This window comes from Pongo pygmaeus, chromosome 6 (genome assembly GCF_028885625.2).
Source record: "Pongo pygmaeus isolate AG05252 chromosome 6, NHGRI_mPonPyg2-v2.0_pri, whole genome shotgun sequence".
In the NCBI taxonomy this organism is placed as follows: Eukaryota; Metazoa; Chordata; class Mammalia; order Primates; family Hominidae; genus Pongo; species Pongo pygmaeus.
In genome coordinates this window covers 138,213,460-138,227,214 of record NC_072379.2, presented here as the reverse complement: position 1 = coordinate 138,227,214, position 13,755 = coordinate 138,213,460, and the positions used below count along the sequence as shown (strand labels likewise).

General features: G+C 38.3%; 1 protein-coding gene across 13 annotated transcripts in view; it reads right to left on the bottom strand.

The window, feature by feature from the left end:
• UBN2 (ubinuclein 2) overlaps nt 1-13,755 on the bottom strand; it is a 102,593-nt gene that overhangs the window by 66,575 nt on the left and 22,263 nt on the right. For 9 of the 13 annotated variants that reach the window (XM_054496777.2, XM_054496778.2, XM_054496770.2 and 6 more), the window contains exons 3-6: nt 11,727-11,828; nt 5,323-5,460; nt 4,577-4,680; nt 2,200-2,689 (exon numbers count right to left, since the gene is read on the bottom strand). In XM_054496777.2, coding sequence (XP_054352752.1) covers nt 2,200-2,689; nt 4,577-4,680; nt 5,323-5,460; nt 11,727-11,828 — 834 coding nt within the window. The remainder of the gene's footprint in view (nt 1-2,199; nt 2,690-4,576; nt 4,681-5,322; nt 5,461-11,726; nt 11,829-13,755) is intronic. The other 4 variants (XM_054496773.2, XM_054496774.2, XM_063667874.1 and 1 more) reach the window with 1 other exon arrangement.

Sequence of the window (13,755 nt, the reverse complement as noted above, 5' to 3'; positions counted from 1 at the left end):
TTTAAACTTTATAACCTTAAGACTTTTTATATGACCTAGTTATAGAAAATTAGATTTAGTCATCCAGTAGTCACACATGTATATAAACAAAAATGTCATACAACAATACTTTTGGAACCTACTTTTGATGTATTAGCACATATTCCTATGTTTTTTTTTTGTTTGTTTTTTTTTTTGAGATGGAGTCTTGCTTGGTTGCCCAGGCTGGAGTGCAGTGGCATGCTCACTGCAACCTCCACCTCCTGGGTTCAAGCGATTCTCCCACCTCAGCCTCCCAATTAGCTGGGATTACAGGCGCCTGCCACCACGCGGGGCTAATTTTTGTATTTTTAGTAGAGATGGGGTTTCACCATGTTGGCTAGGCTGGTCTCAAACTCCCGACCTCAGGTGATCCGCCCACCTCGGCCTCCCAAAGTGCTGGGATTACAGGTGTGAGCTACTGTGCCTGACCATTTTTATTTCATTTTTAAAAAATGCTGGCCTTTACCTACTATTGTGATTTCCAAACCAATTGATAAGTCTCAATCCACAGTTTAAAAAACAAGATACTGTTTCCATATTTATTTACTAAAAAATAAGCTCCTTGAGGGTACGGCTATAATTCACTTAACTTTGTATCCTTGGTATGCAATTTAGTACCTGGCATAAAGTAGGCAATTAAAGAGTGTTGAAATTTAGCATACATACCCTTCTTTCATATTTGATATATATACATATAATTTGTCTTCCTAAATTCACAAAATGAGGCAAATACTTCGGATGTCTTGTGTATTTTGATTATCCATAGGTTTATTAATTCTTGCTGTGATTTCCAAGGTAACAGAAAGGAGACAGAAAGAGATGTCTCATTTTCTATACACGTTACTGCCTACCATGTGTCTGACTTCATGCTCATCACCATGTTTAACATTCGTAACAGCCAAAAAAGTTGGTGTTACAGTCCCTATCTTATAAATAAGGAACTAACACACAGGATTGGTTCTTGCTAAATAAACGATAACTATTATTAATAATTACACCTTGAAAAAAACTGAATTACATCATTAGCACTTTTTAAAACCTAAAAGAAACTAAGATTGTAGAGATGGGGCCACATGGGATAACAAAAAACCTATGCCACCTACTCTGGAGTCAGGTGAATCCCGTTGTTTAATAATAAAAGAATCAACTCTATTGATGTTATCACTATAATTATTTCTATTTATTTATTTGGGTTTTTTTTTTTTTTTCTTTTTGAGATGGAGTCTCGCTCTGTCACCCAGGATGGAGTGCAGTAGCGCAATCTCGGCTCACTGCAACCTCTGCCTCCCAGGTTCAAGCAATTCTCCTGCCTCAGCCTCTGAGTAGCTGGGATTACAGGCATGCGCCAGCACGCCCAGCTAATTTTTTTTTGTATTTTTAGTAGAGACAGGGTTTCACCATATTGACCAGGCTAGTCTCAAACTCCTGACCTCAAGTGGTTCACCCACCTTGGCTTCCCAAAGTGCTGGGATTACATGCATGTGCCACCATGCCCAGCCAGTTATTTCTATTTAAGAGAAAAGGTCTAGGCTGGGCGCAGTGGGTCACACCTGAAATCCCAGCACTTTGGGAGGTTCAAAGCAGGCAGATCACCTGAGGTCAGGAATTCAAGACCAGCCTGGCCAACATAGCGAAACCCCATCTCTACTAAACATACAAAAATTAGCCGGGGGAGATGGTGCGCACCTGTAATCCCAGATACTCGGGAGGCTGAGGCAGGAGAATCTCTTGAACCCAATAGGCAGAAGTTGCAGTGAGCAGAGCACGCCACTGCACTCCAGCCTGGGCAACGGAGCAAGCCTTCGTCTCAAAAAAAAATAAATAAATAAATAAAATAAAACGCCAGGTGTGGTGGCTCACGCCTGTAATCCTAGCACTTTGGGAGGCCAAGGTGGGCGGATCACAAGGTCAGGAGATTGAGACCATCCTGGCTAACACGGTGAAACCCCGTCTCTACTAAAAAAAAAAAAAAAAAAAGAAAGAAAGAAAAATGAAAGGTCTAAAAGGAAACATGGCAAATAAAAAGTTATAAAAATGTTGGGATTGTATTTATTATTTTTATCTTAAAAAACAAAAGCAATTATATCAGTGTTATGTGGAAAATAAAAACAAACAAACAAAAGCATTAATTCTTATGTTTGTGCAGCAAATAAAAAGCAAGAGAATTATTACACTTACTACACGAAGGTCTTCGATACGTTTTTCAAGAAGTACAGGTAGACCCTCTGGGAGTGTAGGTACCACTTTGGGCATAACCTGAGAAGTGTAGGTTGGCTGGGTGGTGGTTCCATTTTCACCCCCCGACTCAGATAAGGGGCTACCATCAGAAGCAGCATCCAGTAATCTGTCAAAGTCAAAATCATCTAGCATCTCTAGGGCATTTTCAGCTTCCTGAAACAGCTCATGTTCATTTGTGCTAACAAAAATGGGAAGGTCTGGATCAGCGCTGCTCAGATTTAAGTCCGGGACATCATTCCCCAGTGCTGCAGCAGCACATGGGGGTTTATTCAGAGAAGGGGTTGACAAGGTCATTGGGACTTTGGGGTTAGACTCCTTCTTTAATGCATCCTTCTCTTTCTGGAATTTTCTAATCATGGCAGCTAGAGAAAGAGAATCTTTATAACGTTTCTTCTTTTTTTCAGACTTGTGTGAATTTAGAGCCACAACTCTGCAAAGAAAAAAATGATCAGTTAGGCTATGTGTGATTTTAAAGGTTAAAGTGTCACATAAATAAGCAGGCACAGAATTAAAATAATCATTTGACAGGTGACAGAGCAGTTTTCTTAATTTCTTATTAACTTATAATATTACAATAGCACCTTCTTCAGTATAATCTGGAATGTCACCCACGAAAGGCAAATAGGTAAATGGCCATTACAGTGAAGAAAATGGGGAAACAGCTCAGTTTAGCTATTACTTCCTCCTAGAAATCTTTTCTAAATCCTATGGCTTAAATGCTTCTATGTGCACTACAGAACCTAAAAGGTTACTAGCATCTTGAAGGCAGCCCCGTGTTTCAGTCACTGTTATACAACCCAAACCCTGTGTCAGTGCCTTATATACAGCAGGGTACTTAATAAATATTAGCTGAATAAATGAATAAGTTATAAAGTTGAAAAACAATACATTCAATAAAAGGGATTACTTATAGCCTACATTCCCAAAGAAGTCTACTTGTAAATAATGAACATTTAAGACAACCATTAGTAATATACACATTTTTTATCCTAATTTCTTAATGACTGTAATCCCAAGTTTTAGGAGGGGAGAAATACGTCCTACATCAATCTTATGGATATTGATAACCCAAAATTCAGATGCACCTCCACTGCTAAGTAGAGTAAGAAAATTCAGCCTCTCACAAGCGTCTTTCCCTTAGCTCTGTGAAAAAAGCCACAGAGAAGTCAAGGCAATTGGTAATTTTTGACTGCATTATACAAATATTTTATTCTTCTGATGTAAGGCTTCTGAGAAATTCTATTTGTTTTTTAGCAGCAATATCATTAATAATAGCTATATACTGGCTGTGTGCAGTGGCTCATGCCTGTAATCTCAGCACTTTGGGAGGCTGAGGCTACTGAATCACTTGAGCCCAGGAGTTCGAGACCAGCCTAGATAGCATGGCGAAACACCATCTGTACAAAAATATAAAAATTAGCCAGGCATAGTGGTACACGCCTATAGTCCCAGCTACTCAGGTAGCTGAGGCAGGAGGATCCCTTGATCCCAGGAGGTTGAGGCTGCAGTGAGCCATGATTGTGCCAGTGCACTCCAGCCTGGGTGACAGAGCAAGACCCTATCTCAAGGAGAAAAAAAAAAAAGAAGAATAGCTATATAAAATCAATGAAAATTTTGGCTGGGTGCAGTGGCTCATGTCTGTAATCCCAGCACTTTGGGAGGCTGAGGGAGGCAGAATACCTGAGGTCAGGAGTTTGAGACCAGCCTGGCCAACATGGTGAAACCCTCATGTTTCACTACTAAAATATTCTCTACTAAAAATACAAAAATTAGCTGGGTGTGATGGCATACAGGTGTAATCCCAGCTACTCGGGAGGCTGAGGCATAACAATCACTTGAACCCAGGAGATGGAAGTTGCAGTGAGCCTACATTGTGCGACTTGCACTTCAGCCTGGGTGATAGAGTGAGACTCTGTCTCAAATCAATCAAATCAAAATTTTTAATATTAAAACAACCATAAATTGTTTACATATAGGCTACTGCCAATCCTCATTCCCCAGGCATCTAAACTTAGTTTTAGTACCAAAAGATTAGAACAGTTTTTTCAATGTTTATAATATCTTTTCAAACTGGTTCTTGTTGGTAAAAGTAGTAATGAGCATTTCACCTAAAACACTATGAGTCTCTAAGATGACAAAGCCTTCTACTTAAGAACAAATACTACAATACTATTAAATGTAAGTCACTAATATTTGTCAATAACATACTAAATTAGACTCAGCTAGGTTGAATTAGTTAATGGTAAGTATATCTTTCTAAAGGGAGAGACAGTCAGACTGTGACACCAGTTCCCTTCTTAGGTTTAATTTAACGTACCCCAGTTGTTTGGGAACTTTTTTCCTTGGCTTCTTCTCCTTTTCCCCTTCCTCTTTCCGCTTCCGCTTCTTCATCTCAATATCATCTTCTTTTATTTTGGGGACCTGCAAAATGATAAAAGAATGATCACTTATGTAAGTAACAATGCTTTACTCTTTGATGTTAGCAATCCAGCATTGGCAGTGGTTTTTCTCAAATGTCAGTGTGCATTACAATCGTTTATTATAACTGCAGATCCTTGGGGTTCAAGAGCACTCTCACCTCCGGTTTCGATTCAGTTATCTGAGTTAGGACCTTATAATTTGCATTTTCAACAAGCATTCTAGTGATTCTGGTATAAGTAAGTCTTTGGACCACACTTCAAGAAACACTTATCTAAGGACACTATATCTTTCCCAAAGACAATGTACACAAATTCTATAGATTTTGTTAAAAATGACATCTTAGGAAAGGTAACAGCTATTAGTATTAACCTATCCGAGAAATATAACCTTCTCCCAGAAACAGTAAATTATTAGCCCACATTTGTAGAGAGAAGTTTTTATAAGAAAATATAATTCTATGATGTAAATACCAATTTTCCCATATCTACATAATTTAATTTTAAAGCATGTAATTATATATTCATGACACAATGGTTTGTATTTTACTTTTCCTTACATTCACACGCGTGACACAAGTAACATTAAAAAAAAATCCTATTAACTGAACATTCTCATTACTGTTGCAATGTTTGATAAACTCACCTTGGGTGGCTTGTGCTTTTGGTTGTCTGTAATATCATCTTCTTCAGTATCTGAAGCTTGGCGAAACTGTAGAGTGCCAGTGTTGATATAAAAGCCTCCATATTTTGTTGTTAAAGAAGCGGGAACTAATTCATCATACTAGATTAAAAAACAAAAAAGTTTCAGCTATATCCCATTGTCTTTAACTCTATAAATGTCAAAGAAATTCATCCACCATGGCAGCATCTCCCTTAAATCCTAACTGCAACACAGACTGCAATGAGGATGTTTGTAAAATAAATTTAGAAAAGGTTACTATCTGAAATAAAAATTAGTTCTGATAATTTGGTATAAGAAAAAAACTTTTGAAATAATAAAGTAAATTCTAAATATATCACCTGCTAAGAAAAATTTAAGGATCACTGCTATTATTCCTTTTTTTTCCCTTCCCATTGCTACTATTCTTAATGACAAATGGTTCTGATGAGAAATCAAGTTTAAAAAGATGACTAAGTGTCCAGATAAGGAGTAAATTTCATTTCCTACCATAAGGAGATTTTATAAAGAATAACAAAACTGGCTGGGTGCGGTGGCTCACGCCTATAATCCCAGCACTTTGGGAGGCTGAGGTGGGTGGATCACCTGGGGTCAGGAGTTCGAGACCAGCCTGGCCAACATGGTGAAACCCTGTCTCGACTGAAAATACCAAAAATTAGCTGGGCGTAGTAAGCCCAGCAACTCAGGAGGCTGAGACAGAAGAATCCCTTGAACCCGGGAGGCGGAGGTTGCAGTGAGCCGACATTGCGTCATCGCACAACAAAAGCGAAACTCGGTCTAAAAAAACAAAAAACAGCAACAACATTCTATTTAACAGAAACTATTTTTTCTGTCTTAGCCGTACGCTTTTAAGTGGAGAAAACTTTTAAAAACATTTAATTTAGGCCGGGCATGGTGACTCACGTCTATAATCCTAGCACTTTGGGAGGCCAAGGCAGGTGGATCATGAGGTCAGGAGTTCAAGACCAGCCTGGCCAACATAGTGAAACCCCATCTCTACTAAAAATACACACACAAAAAATTAGCCAGGCGTGGTGGGGTGGGTGCCTATAGTCCCAGCTACTTGGGAGGCTGAGGCAGGAGAAACACTTGAACCTGGGGGGTGGAGGTTGCAGTGAGCCAAGATCATACCACTGCACTTCAGACTGGGTGACAGAGCAAGACTCTGTCTCAAAAGAAAAAGAAAAAGAAAGAAAATAGCAAATATATTTTAGAAAAAGAATAGCACATATTTTAAAAGAATTGAATAGCATAGAAAAACAACTGCCCAGTTCAGAAAGCACACACTTGAGGACCTAGAATGAGGAGGTACTTTGCTTGGAGCAAGGAACTCAATTTGTTTAAATCACACTTATGTTCCCAAAGGCTGGATCTTAAGGTTTATTATTACCTCACCTGATAAAGATGGGTAAAAAGCAAACACTAAGTGAAGGACAACTTAACCAAATGAAGGTGTTCAAAGTAAGAAAGAAAAAAGGAACTTATCTGATTGTAGAAAGATATCTGTTACCTGGGATCTCCAGACCTCTACTTCCGAGGTTCTTCACATCATCTAACTAGTCTTTAAGAAAGTCAGATTTTTAGGGAAACTTCATTGCCATGGGCAAGGAATATACATATCTTATTAGTTACTGTAAGAATATTAAGGCTAAGTACAAAAGTTGTAATTTTAACCTGTATCCTTTTCAATTATATGGAGAATGGAAAAAGGAAGAGGGTCCAGTTTAATCACACTGAATTAAAAAGAAATAAAACGACTGAAGAAAGGTAAAAGAAAAAAAAAACTTTCTTATCGTTCTACTTGATACACTACTAGAAAGATCTACTACAAACATCTACAACTACAAACATCTACACTATTATAAAGATCTTACAGAAAAGGGGCAGTACCATCTGCAAATAAAGTGATATGAGAAGTGAGGGATTAAACGTGAAAAGACAGTAGTAATTTTGAAAACTAACTGTGATAAGATAAAAACACCTGTACTCTTTGCCTACATTGCTTTGTACAATGCTTTATAATTTTCAATACTTCTTCATATCAATTATTTCATTTGGTCCTCATGATACCCTTGTGAGGTAAGAAAGGCAAATATTACTCCCACTTTAAAAATGAAAGCCAGGTAAGTACCTTACCAAAGCAATTCTATACATATGTTTACGGCAAAGTCAGTGGCTGCCTCCAACCCATCTACTATACCAAGCAGCTTCACATGGGAGTGAAACATGTTCATCTCCAGGTATACAGGGCAATTCTGATGTGCTCAAAGTCTGTTTTCTTATGCAGTATTCTGCTGAGCTTTTCCTATCCGAACACTCTTCAGCGGAATACACTCTTTGTGAATATTTAGTTCAGTCATTTCAGTAGAATGTGTTAAGAGGTAACACACTGAACTTAAGAATCAAAAGGCCTGGATTTAGATTCTTTGCCTATGACTAGCTACTGTGACCCAGGGAAAATCACTTAACATCAATTTTGGAGGGTTATAAAACAGGGACAACATTACTTCACAAAGTTCTAGTGAAATTTAAAAGAGACTATCTAAATAAAAGTGTGAATCATGCCTGGTATCATTATTTATTAATAATAAATAAAACATTTTCTTTCAGCTCTTTTACAGTTTGGTAGCATAAATATGAGACTAAAAATAATCTTCAAAAGCATTTATTTTCAGGTATTTATTTTTAGTAATTAGTGCATGATTCAGAATATATTAAATAATATGCCAACACTGAAAGCTTACTGGCAATACAATAAATGAAAAGAACAAGAATCATTTGGTTCGACCATAGTTGTTTTATGTCTGAATTATCTCATAAAAAAAACCAAATGTCAAGGGCAAAGACACTAAGTTATTTTGTTAAGTCACGCAACCTGCACTTCAGTTCAATTTCTTCTTATAAAACAGGAACCTACCTTGTTCAGAAACTAGTTGTGTGACTAAACAATTTGTATCTACAAAATTTATCCTGACTTATTAAAACAGAAGCTTTCAACTTTTCTTCACCACAGCCCAAGCGGAAAAAACATTACCCATCAAAATCTAGCACACACATACACACAAAATAAAAATTGTATAGTCTACCAATGACGTACTAGTTCCTATTCTATTTGATTTCATTTTCTTTAAAAATACCAGTCATGCCCTTTGATATATAATCCAACTATGGGTTACAAAAGTCAGCATGAAAATATCCTAAATGCTATAAAAGGAGATATTAAAAATGCTATTTATAAAAGTTACATAGTATATGATTTTCTCTATAAGGCATTCTGGAAAAGGTAACACTCTGAAGACAGTTAAGACCAGTAGTTGCCAGTGATTAGGAGGGAAGGAGGAATGAATAGACAGAGCACAGAAGATTTTAAGGGAAGTGAAACTATACTTCTGTGTGATACTACCATGGTAGATACGTGTCATTATTCATTTGTCCAAACCCACAAAGTGTACAACCCCAAGAATGAACCCTAATGTGAACTATGGACTTTGGTGACAATGATGTGTCACAATGTCTGGGCTCATCAACTATAACAAATGTACTACTGTGGTACAGGATGCTGAGTGGGGGAAGGTAGTGTGTACATGCGGGCAAGGTGTTCATGGAAACTCTGTACTTTCTACTCAGTTTTGCTGTGACTCTAAAACTGCTCTAAGAAAATAAAGTTTATTAATTTAAAAAAGCTATTTATGTAAGTGTGAGTACATGTGATGCCCATTTATATATGGCTAAGCTCCTTCTTGGGTTATTTAGAATTCAAAATGTACACATAACACTTCTACTGAGTGTTATTCAAAGCAAGCTTTGCACTTGCTTCATGTTCTTCAGCTAGTTTACATTCATTACCTTATTTAAGGCTCAATAATTCTGTGGGGTAAGCAAGTCATAGCAGAGAAAACCGGGTGGTGCTAAAAGACTTGCTCCTGGCTACACAGCAAATTAGAAACTGAATTAAGATTACAATCTAGACTTCTGCACCGAGTTACTAATCAAGGTCAAGACTCCAGAAAACATTCCATGCCCTGATTTATTGGTTGACAATCTTTTTTGTAAGACGAAGGCCATTTTACTCCAAAGGGCACTGGCAATGTGTTACTTCTAAAGACCAGACTGCCTAGTATGGTAAATAAGTTTATGTCGGGACAGCAGAATTTTTTTTTTTTTTTTTTTTTTTTGAGACGGAGTCTCACTCTGTTGCCCAGGCTGGAGTGCAGTGGCGCCATCTCGGCTCACTGCAAGCTCCGCCTCCCGGATTCAAGCCATTCTCCCGCCTCAGCCTCCCGAGTAGCTGGGACTACAAGCGCCCGCCACCACGCCCGGCTAATTTTTTGTATTTTTAGTAGAGACGGGGTTTCACTGTGTTAGCCAGGATGGTCTCGATCTCCTGACCTCGTGATCCGCCCGCCTCTGCCTCCCAAAGTGCTGGGATTACAGGCGTGAGCCACCGCGCCCGGCGGGGACAGCAGAATTAACTTAGGAGTTTGACAGAGTATCCAATGTGCCTCATGTTGAAGTTCTTACTGTCACTCTCCTACCTTTATATGTTCTGTCATCAACTTTATAAGCAAGCACTGTAGCAACAGGAAAAAAGACATAATATATAATTTGTGGGTAGTGTAATAGTCACCTAATGTCACTTTCTGTATATGCTTAATTACTGCACATTGCAGAGGATATCATAATCCCAGGGATTAGATTACTCAAGTACATGGACAAGAATGGAAGAACATACACCTTCTCTACTGCAAAACATGACTTGCTGTCTTTCATTTGTTATGTGATCAAGGGGCTGCTACAGTCCTTAAATGCTCTCCTAAATTCCTTTTCCTTTTGGTAAGAGAAAGGCGATTCCAGGGTAAAAGCTGTAGGGCTCAATCAAAACAGACTGGTGATAAAGACTGGCATTCAATGTACCATCCTGGTAATAAGGCATGGCAGCAATAAAGAATTAAACAGATATTAGAGATGCCTGCCAGATTAATTTCAACCCAGTAGCACCAGTCTTTAAGACTGCATGGTTCTTATCTTGGAAGTCATTTTGAAACACACCTGCCCAAGTTTGGGAATATCAATAAAAATCAAGATGCAAATAAATGCCCTTTGACCAATAAATTCCACTGCTAGAAATTTATCCTACCCATATAAATGCACCCTCTAAATACCCTTCATACACAGTTACTTAAGTAGATAAATGCACCCAGATGCTCAATTATTTGTATGCACATAAAACCAGAAACAATTTAGATGTACATCAAACGGGTGTAGATAAATACATTATGTAATTTAAGTATATTCACTAGCAACCATTAAAAGGATTATACCCATGTACTAATATATAAGTATCATTGAAATTTCTGGACAACTACACAAGAAGATTTTTAGTATCTCAGGAGTGGGGCCTTTGGGTACTTTACCTTCTACTTCATAACCACCTTGTACTTTATTGTTGTTTTACCATAAGCATATGTTAATCTTATAATTAAAAAAAAAGAACACTAAAATCTCTGTAGGCCTCACCTCCAGAAATCCTAATTCCTTAAGTCTGAGTTAAGACAAGTGTACTAATATTCTCACCCTTGACTGAGAACCATTAGCTTAATATAATGTTTTTCAGCATTTGATTTTCCTTTATCTCTTTTTTTAAAGAAACTTATTTTTGCTCTGTTTGAGCAAGGGGTGAGGATGGAGTCAATGCTATAATTAGACTTCTGAAAATGAGCAACTACTAGAGAATCCCAAGAGATTCTTTCAGGAACTGGAAAGGAGCAGAGCATATGAAAATAAAGACATTGTACAGAGTCAGCAAACCATGAGATGCACTGGCCAAATCCAGCCCACTGGGTTGTTTTCAAACAGCTTGCAAGCTAGAAATGGATTTTACATTTTAAAAATTATTGGAAAAAAAATCAAAAGAAATTAATATTTCATGACACATGAAAAATTATATGAAATTTAAATTTCACAGACCATAAAGTTTCATTGTAACGCAGCCACGCTAATTCTTTAGGTATTATCTATGGCTGCTCTCATGCTACAATGGCAAACTTGTGTAGTTGTGACAGAAACCATAGGGTTCACAAAGTCTAAAATACTATGTGGCCTTTTACAGAAAAAAGTTTGATAAAACTTGGTCTATTTTAACAATGTAATAACAACTCACCACAGACAAACCCGAAATTACAAAATTCTCAATCTGCAGTATTCTTTAAAAAAAAAAAAAAAGGGTAAAAAAATCTTTAAGTAGTGAACATGGCTTTAAAAAGCACAAATAAAAACATTCACTGCACTATTTAAGTTACTTTACCCTTGACTTCTACTATCTCATACAAACAATGAAGTTGCTGCTATATTAAAGATACATTACTCACAGCCTCTGAGTTATCAATAAATGGATCTGTCTCATCATAGCCAAAGCCTATATCAATTAAATCTTGTAGCCGATCCTTCCGGTGTTTACGGGGTTTCCCACCCTGCAAAGAACAGATACGTTAGACTGATTTGGTACTCATGCTGTTTCCATAAAGTTTAAAAAGACCTGTTAGAAGAATTCAAATAATTTTTGTAGATAATCCCCCTCTCCAGGAGGTTTAAGTCCTCCCACACCTTGAATGCAAGTTGCACTTAGTGACTTGTTCCAAAGAGTATAAAAAGGGGAGGGACAGAGTAACTTCATAGTAGAAAACCTGGCCAACACTACCTCTCTAGGTGATCACAGTCAACGTCAACAGAGATACATCATACTGACTGCATGTGTCCATGATCTGTGATTAAAAACTGCACTTCATCACCTCTGTGATCTTCTCAGTAGCCTATAACCCCAGCCTAACCCTGAGAAAACCATCAGACAAAACCAAATTCATGGACATTCTATGAAATGAGTGACCAGCTTCTTCGAAGTTGTCAAAATCATCAAAAACAAAGAAAATGTGAAAAACTGCCATAGTATAGATGAACCTAAGGAGAAATAATGACTAAGTGTAATATGGTAACCTGGCTGATTCAGGAACTGAAAAAAGACACTAGGGGAAAACTAGTAAAATCCAAATAAAATAAAATGTGGAGCTGAATGGTAGTGTACCAATGCTGGCTCCTTAGCTGTAACAAACGTACAAACTGCAAGATGTCAACAACAGGGGACAGTGGGTGAAGACTGTATGGGAACTCTCTGTATTGTCTTTGCAACTTTCCTGTAAACCTAAAATTGTGTTTTAAATTATTATTATTATTTTTTTTAAAGACAGTGTCTTGCTCTATTGCCCAGGCTGCAGTGCAGTGGCATGATCATGGCTCACTGCATGTTTGTTTTTTGAGATAGGGTCTCACTCTGTCACCCAGGCTGGAGTGCAGTGGCATGATCATGGCTTCACTGAAGCCTCAACCTCCCGGGCTCAAATGAACCTCCTGCCTCAGCCGCCTAAGTGGGACTACAGGTGCATGCCTCAAAGCCCTGCTAATTTTTAAATATTTTTGTATAGACAGGTCTCCCTATGTTGCCCAGGCTGTTCTTGAACTCCTGGGCTCAAGCAATCCTGCTGCCTCAGCCTCCCAAAGAGCTGGGATTATAGTGTGAGCCACTGGGTCCAGCCTAAAAGTATATGTTTTAATAATTAGAATTATACACACAGACATACAAGAAAATGAAAAATGAGTGCATGTAAAAACTGAAATGAGTATGTGAAATCTGAGTTAAAATCTATTATCTAGTTGACTGTATTATGCCAACGTCAATTTCCTAGTTTGGATAACTGTAGATATGTAAGATATTACTACTAGGGGAAGCTGGGTTCAACGGACACATGGGATTTCTCTGTAGTATATCTGCAACTTTTTGGAGTCTATAGTTCTTCTTCTTTTTTTTTTTTGATACAGGGTCTGGGCCGGAGCAGTGCCTCATGCCTGTAATCCCAGCACTTTGGGAGGTCGAGGCAGGCGGATCACCTGAGGCCAGGAGTTCGAGACCAGCCTGGCCAAAATGACGGGACCCCCATCTATACTAAAAATACAAAAATTAGTTGGGTGTGGTGGCATGCGTCTGTAGTCTCAGCTACTTGGGTGGCTGAGACTCAAGAATCACTTGAACTGGGGAGGCGGACGTTGCAGTGAGCCGAGATGGTACCACTGCACTTCAGCCTGGACAACAAAGCAAGACTCTGTCTCCAAAAGAAAAAAAATGACACAGGGTCTGGCTCTGCAGCCCAGACTAGAGTGCCATGGTATGGTTACAGCTCACCTTGAACGCCTAGGCTCAAGCGATCCTCCCGCCTCCCACTCCCAAGTAGCCAGGACTACAGACACAAGCTATGGTACCCATCTTAAATTTTCTAAGCATCTTCTAAGACTTCCCTGTCCCATGATATTTTTTTTTTGGTAGGGGATGGGGGAAGAGGATGCTTAGAA